This window comes from Miniopterus natalensis, chromosome 4, assembly GCF_054644295.1.
Source record: "Miniopterus natalensis isolate mMinNat1 chromosome 4, mMinNat1.hap1, whole genome shotgun sequence".
In the NCBI taxonomy this organism is placed as follows: Eukaryota; Metazoa; Chordata; class Mammalia; order Chiroptera; family Miniopteridae; genus Miniopterus; species Miniopterus natalensis.
The window spans coordinates 54,244,879-54,261,897 of record NC_142084.1 but is presented as its reverse complement, the minus strand read 5'-3'; the positions used below and the strand labels follow the sequence as shown (position 1 = coordinate 54,261,897).

Genomic DNA, 17,019 nt, shown 5'->3' with positions numbered 1-17,019 from the left:
GGCATGGCTCAGAGGTTGAGCATCGACCTAGAATCCAGGAGATCACGGTTCGATTCCCAGTCAAGAGCACACGCCCACATTGTAGGCTCAAACCCCAGTCAGGGGCGTGCAGGAGGAAGCCGATCAATGACTCTCTCATCACTGATGTTTCTATCTCTCTCTCCCTTCCTCTCTCTGAAATCAATAAAGACATATTAAAAAAAAAAAAAAAAAAGCTGTGGCACATTTACACAATGGAATACTACTGGGCCATAAAAAAAGAAGGAAATCTTGCCCTTTACCACAGCATGGATAGAACTGGGAAGCATTACGCTAAGTGAAATAAGCCAGTCAGAGAAAGATAAGTGCCATATAATTTCACTCATGTACAGAATCTAATGAATAAAGTGAACCAGCAAGCAAAACAATGACAGATTGATAGAGAGCAGGCTAATGCTAGGAGAGGGGACTTGGGAAGGAGGGAGTGGGGGGGATTGAGCAAAATATTTTTTAAAGAAGAGAGAAAATACTCATGGACACAAACAACTGTGGTGATTGCTGGGGGACAAGAGGGGTGGAGGAAGGTGGAGGAAGGTGAGGAGAGTGGGGGATTCAGGCTGAACCAACTTTACAGGATTCTTGCCAAAACTGAGCAATACTAAAACAAGTCCAAAGTGAGACACCTAATTGGGAAGAGAATTCAGAGAAGCCTGACTGAAGTTTGATCAAGGAGAGATACTTTATCAGTATATTCATCTATCTAGCTATCTAAAATGATGCAATGTTTCAGATTTATTTCAAAATAACTGGGAGAAGGAAGTAGAGATGAAACAAAATTGATCATGAGTTGATAATTATTTAACCTAAGTGATTAGAACATGAAGGTACATAATACTTTTTCCTATACATATGTTTAACATTTTCTATAACATTTTTTTAAAGAAATGCTAATAAATATAATCACTTGTATGAGATAAACATTAACAAAAATTGCATCCTTTACTCCTCAAACTAAATATATTACTCCTAAAAGTGTCAGATTAATGGTAGCTTACCCATTAAGTATAGGTGCTTTACATTTGTATCTGGACACACTATATGACATTGAGCTTTAACTTGAGTTGTCAGTTCTCCTCCCTAAGCAAAAGCATCAAAGGAAAAAAAAAACACAAAGTAGCACAGCTTTCAAGAAGGACAATCAAATCATACTAGTTACTGCAGCACAAAAGAGAGAGGACCTAGTAATTCTCAGAAATGACAAGCTAGAAAATAAATATAAAAAACAGAATGGTTTTGCAATGTTCATCCCTCACAAACGTAAGACATTTTAGCTCTCAACATGATTACAAGAATCTCAACTAAAACACATGGAAACAGAAAGGCTGAAAGTAAAAAAATGGTGCATGCAAACCCTAAACCCAAAGAAAATTTGGAAGCTATACTGATATCCAAGGAGGCTTGAAAGAAAGTATAACTGAAAAATAGAGTCACTTCACAGTAAAAGTAAGGTGGTTCGAGGTTCGATTCCCAGTCAGGGCACATGCCCGGGTTTTGGGCTCGATCCTCGGTGGGGTGTGTGCAGGAGGCAGCCGATCGATGACGCTCTCATCATTGATGTGTGTCTCTCTCTCCCTCTCCCTCTCTCTCAAATCAATAAAGACATATTGAAGAGAAAAAAAGTTAATTGCAGGAAGATGATAAATCTAAGTGTGAAAGACACAAAAAATAAAACTTCTAAAAGAAAATGGGAAAAGACCTTCATGACCTTGAGGTGTGGGAAGTTATCTTAAAACAAAAACACAAGAGGAAAACATTAACTGGATTTCATTAGAATTGATGACATATTCATCAAAAGATGCCAGTAAGAGAGCAAAAGGTACACAACAAGCGGAAAAATTTGCAATGCATATATTTGACAAAGGACTCATAATCAGAGTGCATAAAGAACTCTTACAAAGTAGGCAAACATACCAAAGCACTTCAAAAGAAGCAATCTAAAAAGCCAATGGCATACAAAAGGCACTTCAACTCATAAGCCATCAGGCAAATGTAAATTAAAATCAAAATTCAACTACTGCACCCACACGATAATAGTCAAAATTTTTAAAACTCATATCAAGTATTGGTGAAGATGTGGAACCAGAACTCTCACACATGACTGGTAGAATGTACATGCTACAACCACTTTGGAACTATTTCTGACAGTACCTGGTAGCACTGAGATTCACATACCCTGTCATCTAAGAATTCCATTCCAAGACATAAATCTGACAGAACTGTGTACATAATGTGCACTAAAACACATGTAAATGAAAATTCACAGCAGCATTATTTTATTAACAGCCAAAATCTGAAAGGAAAAAACCCTAAATATCCATCAACAATATAGAATGAATAAAATAGACAAATTGCAGCATATTTACAATGGGACACTTCATGGCAGTGAAAATAAATTACCTACTACTATAGTCAACAACACAGATGAATCTCTAAACATAAGTAAATGTCACCAGACCCAAAAATGTGTATATATACACTCATATATATAATTCCATTTAAATAAAGTTAAATACCTGAAAAACTCATCTACAGTGATAGAAATCAAAATAGTAGTTACCTTTGAAACTGGAAGGGGGAATGAGGGAGGATTCCGGTAATGTTTTATTTCTTTTTATTTATTTATTTATTTTTTTAGAGAGAGAGAGAGAGGAAGGGAGGGGGAGAGAGAAACAGAAACATCAATGATGAGTCAATCATCGGCTGCCTCCTGCACACTCCCCACTGGGGATCAAGCCCCCAACCCAGGCACGCAACCGACCAGGAACTGAACCATGACCTCTTGGCTCCTGGGTTGATACTCAACCGAGCCACGCCAGCCAGGCTGTTTCATTTCTTCATAGAGAAGTAGTTAGTTATATGAGGTATTCATTGTAGAAATTCATCAATTTCCACACTTAGAATTTGATGATTGTTGTGATGATTAATTTTATGTGTCAAGTTGACCAGGCTAAGGGATGCCCAGATAGCTGGTAAAACATTATTTCTGTGTATGTGTCTGTGAGGGTCTTGCTAGAAGAGATTAGCATTTGAATTGGGAGACTGAAAAAAGAAGATGCTCACACCAATGAAAGTAAGCATCCTCTAATCAGCTAGGGATCTAAATAGAAAAAAAAGGCAAAGGAAAGATAAAATTGCTCTCTGCTTGAGATGGGACATAACCTATCTCCTTCTGCCCTTGGACAACATCAGCACTCCTGGGCCTGGGGCATTCAGATCAAACTGGGACTTCTCCACTGGTTCCTCCGGTTCTCAGGCCTTTGGGTTTGTACTAGGATTACACCAGCAACATTCCTGGGCCTCCAATTTATCAGATGTCAGGTCATGGGACTTCTCCGCCTCCACAATCATGTGAGCCAATAAATGGCTCATAATAAATCTGTTCCTACCTATCAGTATATATCCTTTCAGTTCTGTTTTTCTAAGAACCCCAATTACAATTGTATACATCTCTGCATTATGTAGTATTTAAATTTTAAAGTTTATCCAAATAGAATTTTGTTTGGGGGTAATGAAAATGTTTGGAACTAGAAAGAAGCAGTAGTTGCTTCACAACATTATGAATGTGCTAAATGCCACTGAACTGCACACTTTAAAAGTGGTTTCATGTTACATGAATCACCTCAATTTAAAAAGTTACCCCAAAATGTAACCTCAGTAAAACAAGCATATACTGATTAGTAGATATTCATGACTACAAATATTAAGAGTTGCAATGCCAAACTTACCAACTACTGTGTCACTATCTAACAAATTGTCATCTTCAGAAGTTTGAAAGTCCATAAAGACACCTGCTCCATCTAAAAGTTCCTCATCGCTACTTGCACTTGTTATACTGTTGTAGCTGTTTCTATAGTAGCCTCTATGGAACAGCTGCTCAGACTCCATTGAGCTGTCCAGTTATCTGAAAAAAAGGGGGAAAAATTGTTTTAAAATCTTCCCAACATATAATAAAAATAATCTAGTTTAACATGACAAAAGGAAACTTCTGATCTCTGTATTGAAAAAAATACTAAGTTCATTCACTATAACAATAGCTAAACATCTATCAAGTGAAGTCTTTTAGAATGATGTAATAATTCTATTCTCACTATGCAGCTATAAAAAAGAATGAAGAATTTCTTCAAGTAGGGGTATCAAATAATCTCCAAGGTCAATTCTTAAGTTAAAGAACAAAGTACAGAGAAATGTTTACAGTATACTACAGTACATGTGGGGGCAGGGTGAATACAGTATATACTTGCTTGTGCATGTACAGACTATCTCTAGAGGGATTTCCAAGAAAGTTGCCCACAGGAGAAAGGAACAAGATGGCTGAAGTAGAAACTGTCCCTTCTGTATATTTTAGCAGAGACAAGCATTAATTTTAAATACTATAATTTAAATTCTTTTAATATTAATTTCATTCTCCTTTCATCATTTTAAAATTTAAATCTTCAGAGCCCATAGTCAAATATCAGTCATGGAAAATATGATAATATGTAACAATTTTCATCTTTTCAAAGCAGATTAATACCAAACAAGCATATGTTTTCATTGTTCTTACTCTCTATACTTTAAAAATAGTATTACTTCTAATTTAATTTTTTTTTTAATTACATCTACCTACCTGCTCAACATCAAATTGGTAGACATTAGCAACAGACTTGGAAGGTTCATGTGTGGGAATTGCAAGGTAGTTATAAAAATTGTGTAACTGTTATTGTTGCAACTACCTAGTTTATATAATAGGAAAAAAGCAAAGGGGAGGCCAGATATTATTAGCATGGTCATCTGGTAATCATTATAAACTACAGCTTCACACTCCTTAGGGAACCACCGGTCCACTCACTGCAGATCCCTGGGGGAAAGGATCAAACAAAGGGGGAGATGAGAGCATGTGCAGTGAAGCTGGAGTGATATAGGGAAGGTACTTGCTTGTCAGTCTAGCCTGGGAAACAATGGATTGGCTAGGAGGTTGGCGCCAACGCAAGCCTGCAAAATCTCAGAATAGTTAAAATCCCCAGAGGGCCCTGGCCTTGTGGTTCAGTTGGCTGGGTGTCATCCTGTGCACCAAAAGGTTGCTGGTTCTATTCTGTCAGGGCACATGCCCAGGTTGCAGTCCCCAGTACAGGATGTGCAGGAGGCAGCTGATCGATGTTTCCCTCTCACATCAATGTTTCTCTAAACTCTCTCTCTCTCCCTTCCTCTCTCTCAAAAAATCAATTTTTAAAAAAATCCCCATACAAAGAGTTCCCTCTCACTTGCTTGTCCCCTGTTCTCTCTTGCTCCATGGCCAGCGATCGCCTGAGTGCTCGCCTGTTCCCTCTTCACAGTCATGTGGCCTTAAGTAGCTGCATGGTCCATGGTCCATGGCCACGCTGACCCCACACAATGGAATGCAGCTGGGAACACAAGCTGAGCTAGTTAGATGCTGGACTGTATTGGACTTTAATGTGGAGCAGAAATTCTGGGCAATGGCCTTAATCTTGGCCCTGCTGAAGACATGATTGGACTTTTTCCATAGCAGGATAAAAGGAGATAGGACCTTGGAGCAGAACCCCCTTAATTTTACATCAATAAAACTTCCACAGAAGTCTACCCTCCCATGGGGCCTCAGTAAATTATTTTCCCCACAGCACTCCAAGAGCTCCACTTCCACCAATAACAAAACCAGTAAGCCTTATAAAACAACTTACTACATGTCATAATAGGTACACATAGAAAATAAAAGATAAAAGGAACTAAGCATACTCCAATTCTAGTGCTGAATTCTAGTACTGAAGACTTGAAGTGTTTTAAGACAGTCTCTTGTCCTCAATAAATTCTCCTTCTGCACATGGAAAACAACCTCAAAGAGCTATAACAATTAAAAAATATTTGTAAAGCTTTTATACATTTTTTTAGTAAAAATAAAATATTGCTTTTTTTAAACAGATTTATTACATAAATTTCCTAGTTTAGAGAAGGTGAAGTTTTGAGATGCTTTTTATTCTTAGCATCTGGTAGTGACTGGTACATAATATATGGATAATAAATGTCAAATTGTTTATTCAAGCAATGAGGTAAAAAATATAAATGTATTGATTTTTCGATAAACAAATATTCTCTATAACAGCATTAATCTGGTCTTGGGAGAACAACCAAAAACTAGCACATAAATTACAAAGAAAAATTTAAATATGTAATGCTTTACAACTTTATTATTGCTTTATGGTTACCTCTACCAAAGATGACCTATTATTACATACTGAAATTTGTTAGAACATACTAATTAAAGCAAGAGTTTTTATATTTAAGGTAAATGTTAAAATAGAATAGTATAAAAATAGCTGTTCATACTAAGAATGTTGCAGTGTCCATAGAGGCAATCAAATTAAATACTGTGGCTCTTGAGTAAATAACCAAAGGCTTTTTAAAAAAGCATTAATAGTTCAAGAATCATTTTAATATTGATGTACCAAAACATTTAGACTAAGATTTTGCAAAGAACACAAACACTCTATTCTTCACTTCTTTATGGGATAATCAGACCAGAAGGGCTTAATACATATAGCATACACCAAATAAACATTAGTTACAGGCTTTCTGTATACTGGGATCTCAATCAGCAACTTCAAACATAGCTCCTCCATTTTATCCCTAAAAATCCTTCAAGAACCATAAGAATTAACTGGCAACTTAACTCTTTTTTTTTTTTAAATATACCTTTATTGATTTCAGAGAGAGAGAGGGAGAGAGAGAGAGAGAGAAACATCAATGATGAGTCATTGATCGGCTGCAGCCCGCAACCCGGGCATGTGCCCTGACCAGGAATCGAACCCTGATCTCCTGGATCCTAGGTCGATGCTCAACTGCTTGCCATGCCCGGCCGGGCTGGCAACTTAACTCTTTCAAAATGTTTTAAAAAGTTAATTACACTAACAACTCTGAAGCATCTAGAACTCCACACCTTTCTTTATAACAAGAGCAACCAACTCTATTCCAAAAGTTTAAAAAAACTCAGGCCTGCATGGGTTACTATTTCTATAAATTTGATAACTTAAAAAAAAAAAACTAACCTAATTAGATAAGGCTCACTCAGTGTAATCTCTCTACTTAAGGTCAGCTGATTTGGGACTTTAATTACATCTGCAAAATCACTTCACAGCAGCATTTCATGTTTGAATAACTGGAAAGAGACATCTGTATTCCAGGGGATACAGATCTTGGAGACCATCTTGGAATTCTGCCTTCCACAATATCCTCCAATTGTTAATTTTTTTAAAAAAACCTACTCTTATTAACCAGAAACCTACAGAGCTGTTTAGCAGCCACTAGCCTTGAAACATGGCTAGTCCAAATTGAGATGTGCTCTAAGGTAAAACATCTACTGGATTTCTAAGACTTTATAAGAAAAAAATCAAATACTTCATTAATAATTTTATATTGATTCCATGTTGAAATAATACTTTAGATATATTGGGTTAAATAAAATAAATTATTAAAATTAATTTCATTTCCTTTTTTTTACCTTTTAATGTGGCTCCTAAGAAATTTAAAATTACATATGTGGTTTCCAGTTACAGCACAAATATTTTTATAGAACAGCACTGCTATAAAGGATTCAAAATTCTATGATAGCATGAAGGAAATATAAAGATGAGATATGGGCCCGGCCGGGCGTGGCTCAGCGGTTGAGCGTCGACCTAGGATCCAGGCGATCGGGGTTCGATTCCCGGTCAGGGCACATGCCTGGGTTGCGGGCTTGATCAATGACTCTCTCATCATTTGATGTTTCTATCTGTCTTTCCCTCTCTCTTCCTTTCTCTGAAATCAATAACGATATATTTTAAAAAAAAAAAAAAAAAGATGCGATATGGATACCAGTGTTATAGGTTCTAAACTCGATTCCCAGGCTTGCCCACAAGCTGCTATTTAAATCATAATACAGTAACTGAAATTCTGCATATTAAAAAAAGATAAAAACGATATTATAGTCCCCTTTCCTTTTTGAACTGTCAGAGATATATTCAAAACATTATGATAGACACACACAGCTTGCAAATATATTTCTGCAGATTTACGAAGATTATAGCAATAACCAATGAAAATCTTCAGAGATAAAGCCTGGTTTACTACTAAGTTCCTAAATGATCTACATAAAATCACCTTGACCTCTTCTAATCTCTTCTAATCTGATCTCCATGTGGCAGCCGGCAAGGTCTTTTCTAAAAGCAAGTCGGACAGTAATCTCTCCCCACTCCATGAATTAGATTAGTCGTAATCGTTCTCACCACCCTTAGCAGACGAACTCAAACATAGCAGACAGAGCCCTATGTAGTCTGCTCTGGCCTCTGCCTAGTTCTCCAGCTTCATTTTTTAGTGTATACTTCTTATAAGTGCTCTTGACTCACTAATCTTCTTCCTCTCAGTCCTACCAGGCTCTTTCCTGTCTCCAGCCTCAGTGCCTTTATTGCTCCTTCTGCTAGGAACATGCACTTCTCTTTAAGTCCTGAAAATTGGATAGGTTGATTTCTCATACTTTATTCTTATTTTTCAAAACTGTATTAGCTATTCTAGTTCCTTTGCCTTTCTATATAAATTTCAGAATAATATTGTCCATAGCTACAAAATCTTTCTGGGTCAATTAAATATTTATAGTATGAATTGAATAACAAATGTGTAACAAGTGAATGGCTCATCTCTACTTAGATGTATGAGAACTCAAATTCAACAAGACCCAAACTGAATAAATAATTTGCCCCAAACTTGCCTGTCCTTCTACTTTCCCTATATGAGTTTACAGGATCACCATGTACCTAGTAGCCAGAGTTAGTTTTCAGAGTCTTTTTATTTTCAAAGAATAGTTTATTGATTTTTAGAGAGGGGGGAGAAGAGAGAAACATCAATGTAAGAGTACAACATCAATCAGCTGCCTCCTCAGGTTCCTTACTGGGGATAGAGCCTGAAATCCAGGCCTGTGCCCTGACCGGGAACTGAACTAGCAGCTTTTGGTGCACAGGATGATGCCCAACTAACTGAGCCACATTGGCCAGGGCTCAGAGTCATTTTTTAATTCATTAGCAACCATTTACTCAGCAGCTAGCATATACCAGGCACAAAGCCAGGTGCTGGGGTAATAAGATATGGTCCCTATTCCCAAGGCAGTGCAGGTGAAAGACATACAAATAACCACAGTATGGTACTATCGTACCACAGGAGAGGTATATACAAGGCATTTAATACTGAAAAGGAATAAGCATGCTGCCTGGGAAAATCTGTGAACACTTAGTAAGAGAGGCAAGGTTTCCACTGAGTATTGAATGATTAGGATGAGTTAACTAGGCTAAGTATGTAAGATGAAAAGTCAATACAGGCGCACACACACACAAAAAGTGCAAAAACACAGCAGCATAGTAACAAAATCTGCTCGGGTAGCTTGTAGAAGTGAAGAGAAAGGGCACTAAAGAGCTGGAGAGGTGAGCACAGGCCAGATCAAGAAGGAAGGGGCTCGTGTCACGCTAAGGAACTTACTCATTCACACACGCGGGAAATAAAGGGAAAAAAAGAATTTTAAAAGAGAAACCACATGATCAGATACAAATTTTAGCACACCAATGCTAGCGGCAGTGTGGAAGGCAGATTAGAAGGGCAAGAGGCTGAAGGACTAAAGATAGGAAGAAAAGTTAGGTGGCCCTTATTCTAGCAGACCTTTGCGCAAGTCTAAATATAAGATAGTGAGGGCATACTGAAATAAGGCATAGCAATATGGAGGAGCAGAAAGAGTTTTGAGGAATATTTAAGAGGATGTGGTAATTAATAAAATGTGGGGGATGGTGAAGAAGAAATTTAAGGTATCTGCTAACTCTCTGACTTGACTTACTCAAAACAGTTGAAAGAAACAAGATTTTGTCTCCTGCCGCTTGCAGGACTCAAGGCCAGAGCGTTCTTTCCAACTGTAGGATTATACATGCTCTTCAAGGCCAGACTACAATGAAGGGAATGTAGCCTAGCCCCCAAACTGCAAACACGAAGCAGTACACCACAAGGGGGGAGGGGAGCAGAAACAGGAAGACCCTACAAACCAGTGGCTAGAGAGCCCGAGGTGGTACACTAATTTTTCAGAGCTTCCAACAACGTTTCACCTCGCTCATAAAGAAGACCGGCTAGGGCTGAAGACCACAGCTGGGTGTCAAAGGTGTGTCAGTTGGCTATCTAGCTGGCTAGTAAGCTGACAAAAGTATGCACAATCTGAGTGAACAAAATGAAAATCCACCACCCCCACTCCAAAAAAAGAAATGAAAATCCCAAATGTTAGCAACTAAAGAGATGGATAAAAGTCTCAAGAGCAATGATGGCAGGGAAGTGAAACTGATTGATCTAGCTATTTGTATGTAAGAAGCATTTTCATATAAGTATTTTAAGAACTGTATGTGCTAAGTACAGGTCAAATATTAAAATGTAACAGTAAACTTAAAGAATAATTTATTCAGTCTCTAATGTTTATAGAACAGCTACTAATGTACAAGAAATTGTGCACAATATAAACACAATTTTTATTGATTAATGGCATCATATTTGTATAGGGCTTACACCTTTCAGTAACTTTCACAATAAATTACTTTATACACTCTCCTCAAAATGGATGTTGTAATCTTTCCCTATAAATTACTATATATCCACATAATAGAAAGCAATACAGGACAGATGTCACAGAAGACAGAACTGTTACAAGAGGTCAGAGAAAAGACCACTGTACTTGACAATAAGAGAAGGCTTCTTTGGAAGAGACACAAGTAAGTTGGACCTTAAAAGGTAAGTGGGATTTTATGGGGCAGAGATGGGAGAAGAGGTTAACTGAAGCAAAAGTACTGGCATGAATCAAGCTATGGAGCCAAAAAGGCAGCAAATATATCTGGAGATGAGTGAGTATGTGCACAGAACACACAAGTCCAGTAAAAGGTTCATAGTCAAATACGCATGGGTAATAAAGCATATCCTGAGTAAGGTTCTTGAAAAAACCTGCAGTAGAAATTAACTTCATAAACAAAATTTATGCAAAGCTTCTCAAATTTATTTTACCAAGGAATGACCCCTCCATCTCATATAACATCATGAAACTCAGGTTGTAACATTACTGTAGCAAGAATTTATTCTGATACAAATTATCAACCCATACAACATATGACAAGAAACTGAGTTATCCCAAAAGTAATACTACTTGATATTTTATCCTTACTGTTAATTAAGTTAGCTGGATGTCCAAATTGCTATGCCTTATGTATTTTTCTTCAAAAAAATATGCAATGGAAAATCTGCTAAAGGAAATAGCTATCTACTCTGAAGAAAACTTCCTAGATTCATAAAAATTTTAGTGCCACCCAAAAGTTAAATGCTAGAGATTTTAAAAGGAAAAACACATACAAATATTAGGCTGAGGCTATAACAAGGAAGAGAGGTAAACAAAAATCAAACAAAACATGCTGTGGAAGGCTTACACTTTGAAAACCAAATAATTTTCATGACTTTTCAAGGCAAACTGTTCAACTGCTTTCTATAAGGTCAAGAAATACATTTATTTAACTAGGTTCAAGTCAAAGTCGCCAATTAAATCTCTCCATATTTCAGCAATGTAAATGGGCAGTTTCCCCACATGGGTTCACCCTCCATTTTATACTTAACTAAGGAACATTTATCCTTAAGAATCAAAATGAATCACAGCTACAATGTTTATATACACAAGTGACTGTGCATATGAAAAAATGCCAAAGCAGGGTTTATTATAGTAGAATGAGAGTTTTAAAGAAATCTTTTTTCCCAGAGTTTCTGTAATTTGACATTACTTTTAGAATTGAAAAATAAATGAAACTATCTTGCCATCTCTCTCATGCTATCTTTTCTTCTAGCATTTTAATCAGTCTTACCTGCAATATAGTGCAGCCATTGAGAGCAAGAGCTTTAAATCATACTGCCAGGCTTCAGTCTCAGTTCTGACACTTACTGAGACCTTGGGGAAATTAATTAAATCCTCTATGCCTCAGTTTCCACACCTGTATAATGGGAACTCTGGAAAGTACCTACTTCATGGAGTTGGTGTAAGAACTGAGATAATCCACAAAAACCACTTAGGAAAGATCCTGAATCACAGAATTCTCTCAATAGATATTAACACTTTTTATGTCATACATTTTAGGTCACCGCTGACAAGTTTGACTAGAAACTTAGTAAAAGTTCTACAAAGCAATCATAGTGGCCAAAACCCACAGAATACTGCTTTGATATCTGACCTACCATAGAGATGAAATCTGGCTTCCTGAGCAGTCTGAAAATTATTACCAACATGTCACAACAGAAAATGGAAAGCCTATCGCCAACATGACCTGGAAAATAGCCAATTTACTAACAAAATCATAACCTCAGCATAACCTGTTTCCTTGAACTATATATATCCAAAACCTGGTTAAATATTTACATTCCTAAAGAGGAACATATGATTGAAAACACGTGCTACAACAGTTTCCAAGTAACAATGTACATACTAAACATTCATCTTGACTTCTTAAAATCACTTGACCCATTTTTCAAGTAAAGAATCAAAGCCTTTGAGTTATTAGACATGTGGTGACCGCATAAGGTATGTAAATGTATAATCACCACGCTGTACGCCTGAAAGTAATATAATATTGTATGTAAGCTATACCATAAAAAATAAGTCTCTGAAGAGTGTGGAAGATAGAACATGGGATTGGGGTGAAATGTGTCATGTATTCTGCCAACAGTGTCTGTTCCTATTAACCAGAGGTCATAAAAGCATATTCAATTTGAGAAATTCTGTGTAGATCACACCTGATTTTTTTAGCTATTCTATGCACTCAGCAACAGCATCTTTTACGATGAAAATCAACAATATATATTAGTATTTTAACTCCTATATGTACTCTTAAGCTATACAGACAGTATTTTCTAGTTATTCAGAAAGGCACATAAAGTTGACATCAGGTAAGTTACTGTCATACAGACCTCATCAAGAAAAAAATCTTCTAAATTAACACTTTATAGATGAAAACAAAAAGCATTTCTGGGAAGATTCAACAATCAATGGCACAAGCCACAATGATGGTGCAGGAACTGAATTGCATCGAAAGTTTACAGTCTGCAGAACTGAACTTTTGAATTACAAAAAAAAAAAAAAATTGGTATGCTCACTGTTGATTCAATTCTAACAAATACACAAAATGTCCCTGTATATCCCCTTCTACGTGCTCCAGTTTTAAAATACTATACAAATAATGCATATTATATGAAACACGGATTCCTGAGATTCTCGGGAAGCTTTCGGTCCAAGTTTAAGATCAAAACACAAACGTTTTATATATACACATAAACCTAAAGAAAGAAAGAAAAAAAATCAACATTTACTTTAAATTTGGGTAAATTCAGCTAAAGTAAATCCCACTCTCTGAGCTCAAATGTAATCTTTTCCTGGAACCTACTTCCATTCTATTCAAAGGTCCTTCCACGCTTCCTGGACAAAACGGGTGAAAACTGAAAGAACGCTCGAGGGTATACATCTAATCAGGGTGGGTTTAACGTCACGCAGGTGAACCTATTATACTATAAGGTAAACCAAGATGACAGCCCTGGCGTCAAAGCTGACCCCAAAGCCGTGAACAGGACAGCTAACGAATTTTCACTGACAGAAGGCGACTCACCTTGCAGCTCAGAGGCATAGCAGAATCGGTGGCTGTGTTCTGCGCTGCCTTTGGACTCTGCATCTGTTTCAAACCTAAAGCCTAGCTAAAGCTGGGGCCCCGCCGAAGCCGCTCTGACACAAGCAAGAACTACCGCAGCTGGAAAGACACCTGGAGTTTCCTACCGAAGAGGTTACGGAAATTTTGCCAGGTGGGACTTTTCTTTTGGTCGTCCTTCCAACACGGGAGCAGCATTAAGGGAAATCCGCTTGCTCTGGGCCCTAGGACCAACCTGTTTCTACCCAAAACTAGAAATAAAAACCTCCAACATCACTTCCCTCTTAAGGGATTAAAACGGAATCCATGGTCTAACTCGGGAATGAAGTCGAATGGCTTTCAACCCACCACACCCTCCACCAACACGCAGCCGGATTCGGGCCGGCGCGGGCCAACTTGGACTCCGAAAAGGGAGCCGCAGGTTCCGGAGCAGACGGGCCCCGACCCACGGAAGGGGAAGGGAAGCGGCAAGCATCCGGATCCCGACAGGTGCGTCGGCGCGTGACGTCAGCGCGTAGACGTGAACGGCTGTTCCGCGTCCGGCCGCCCCGACACCTCCTCCTCCGGCCACGGTCGGAGCCGCGTCGGCGCCTATTGGGCAATGCGGCGCAGTGGGCGGGGCGGGGCGCCGGGAGGAGGAGCCTGGTGAGCCGGCGAGCCCCCAGGGTGTGCGTGGGCTGTGAAAGCCTCCCTGGGGTCAGCTCGCGCCGCTCTGGCCTTGCTGTCTGCCCCGCGGGTGACCTCGTCTCAGAAGGCCGCGGACGCGCGCCTGCCCCAGCGTCCTGCGAAGCTCCGTGTCCGGGCCGGCGAGCGAAGACGGTGGAACCCCGGAGCGGCGCGTGAAACGCCCGCGAGCGCGGGTCCCCAAACTGAAAAGCAAAAGCAGGCGTCGGCGAGCGCTCGTAACTACCGCGTAGGCCTGGGTTTAGACCGGCAGGCCCGTGCCGCGCGTGTTTGGAGGTCGCAGCCGGGAATGCAGTGGGTCACCTCGCCCGCTGTGTGCCTGACGTACAAGTAAAGAAAACCGATAACCCGAATTTAGCCCAACCGTATTTTCAGAAATAATGCTTGCAAGTTACGTATTTTGGAGGAAATATGTAATATAAAAACCGTTTCACAGTATAAGTTCAACGTATAACAACAATAGGATATTGAAGGGTTTTCATCGTGGGCATGACAGGATCAGTCGCCTAGATTTAAAAATTCTGCTACATCTGGGTCATCTATATTGGTGTATTTTCCCCCTGAATCATGTGAAAGCAGGATGCTGACATTATGATACCTTACCCCTAGGTACTTTCACATGCATCTACCAAGAACGATCTCTTAAGCACAATGAAAATACCATTATCACCTGTGAAACTAAAGGGCCAAGTCCTCTGACCCCAACACGCCTAAAATACAGCGGTGGGACCGGCAGAAGGTAACGGTTGTAGGTATTACAGTTCAAAAAGTAGTAGAAAGATGGAGTCACTGTTCTCAGAGTGCACAGCCACCTGCCACAGGAGATGAAAGAGCCCCTTTCTTCCCCATTACAGCAGGTGGTTGGGGAGGGGTGGTGTTTTGTGGGGTTTTTTGTTTGTTTTTTGAGAAAAGGAAATGCCCTTTGTAATACCCTCACCCAGGAGGGTTTTATGCCTTAAGAGGCTTGAGCACTAGTTTTTTCAGCTCAAATCTCTCCACCAGCTGACAACCTCACAGATTGAAGTCACTCATTCATTCACATTCACTTTCTGATTCAGGGCCAACACCAACCCATGAACCAGGTTTTCTCACTGTAACTTTATTTCAGAACCCCCTTTGGCCTTCCCTACATAAAAGTACAGGAGTTTATACAGTAGGTTTCTTAGCTCTGAATCTCAGGTTAGGCCTCTTAAACAAACAGACAAAAAAACACCAAAAGTCCTTGCTACCTAATCCTGAAACAATGAGATCTAGTCACTCAATATGTACAGTAATCAGAGGGCCATTCAAGTGACCTTTTCAGGATCAAGAAATTCAGCTTCTTACAATTAAACTATACCCCACTATAATGAATATTCTAAAAATTGTTAATCTGGTTTATTTGGAAAGCCTAAAGATTAAAAGTTCTTCTAAGGGCATATCTTAGAACCTGCCAAAATTAGGAGTTCTCTCTCTTGTTGCCAGGAAAATCTACACTCAAAGAGAGGCATACTTTTGAGTGCAAAGAGTTGAAAATTATAGGCTATCAAGCAAAAGAGTTCTATTCTTTTTAAATCTTTTATAATGTACAGTGCTGAGTATCACCCAGATATTACCTGCTTCATGTTGTGCAAGAAATTACCTTGATGCCATGATATCTTCCAAATATACTACCAGATGAGCTATCCTCGAGGTCATGGAAAGAAAAGCTCAGACATCCTGAGAAGCAAGGGGGAAAGAAAACACACAGGATAGGGTACAAATGAGATGGAAAGACTCTTGAATTGAAACCTGTGGTTATGCAATGTTCATTTGTCCTGTCTCTTTTGTTGGCACATACAGCCTTCCAGTTAATGGTATCTTAATTGGACCAGAGTTGAGGTTTGAGCAAGGGACCAACGATGGGAGGCACCAATGACACGCTCTGACTCTACTGGAGAAATGCAGGGGCAAGAATGTCTGGCCACAGCAGTAGCTTGCAGGTTAACCTGCTGAGCAAGTACAGGTTTTGCACTTTTTCAGCAGGACAAGTGGGACACAGTATGATTTGACCACTAGGTGGCATAACTAAGACCTGTGAATGTTGAATGTCTCATGTATATTTAGTGTCAGGAATATATCATGTTTAATGAGTATTAGTACCTCTTGTATGTTTAGTGCCTCATGAATATTAGGTACCTCTTGATCATTTCAGCCTTTTTTATGTACACAAGTATATGCCCTACTAAATGTATCTATCCACTGTGTCTCACAGGTTAGTAACTTAACACATGAGTTTTGTCCATACTATTTATTTATTTTCTTCCAGAGAAGAATTGAATATTCTCAAACAATACAGTCCTGGGCTGTAGAGCTGGTATTATGTCCATGGTGATGAAGCAAACTTCTTATGACTCCTTCATTACTTTTATCAAGGTAGATTTAGCCGAGGCATAGTAATTCTAAGCACAATATTCTTTTATTTTACCTGGGAAACTGTTAAACAAGTTTCTTAGGGGCTTTTTGTAGGAAAAAATGTTGAAAAGCAAGCAAAAACTTTTCTAAATTAAGTGGAATTTTTCACAGAGATTTACACACATTATATATTCTCTTCTCTCACTGCAGATATATA

At 38.8% G+C, this 17,019-nt stretch overlaps 1 protein-coding gene across 3 annotated transcripts in view; it reads right to left on the bottom strand.

Moving 5' to 3' along the window:
- The window catches only part of CLCN3 (Cl-/H+ antiporter 3), a 65,371-nt gene extending 51,215 nt beyond the window's left edge, over positions 1–14,156 (bottom strand). Inside the window, exons 1-2 of one of the 3 annotated variants that reach the window (XM_016200294.2) lie at positions 13,710–14,156; positions 3,765–3,940 (exon numbers count right to left, since the gene is read on the bottom strand). In XM_016200294.2, the coding sequence (XP_016055780.1) occupies positions 3,765–3,924 (160 nt within the window). In that variant the 5' untranslated portion in view covers positions 3,925–3,940; positions 13,710–14,156. Of the gene's footprint in view, positions 1–3,764; positions 3,941–11,921; positions 12,455–13,709 lie in introns of those variants that run through there. The other 2 variants (XM_016200296.2, XM_016200295.2) reach the window with 2 other exon arrangements.
- Between the last annotated feature and the right edge of the window lie 2,863 nt (positions 14,157–17,019).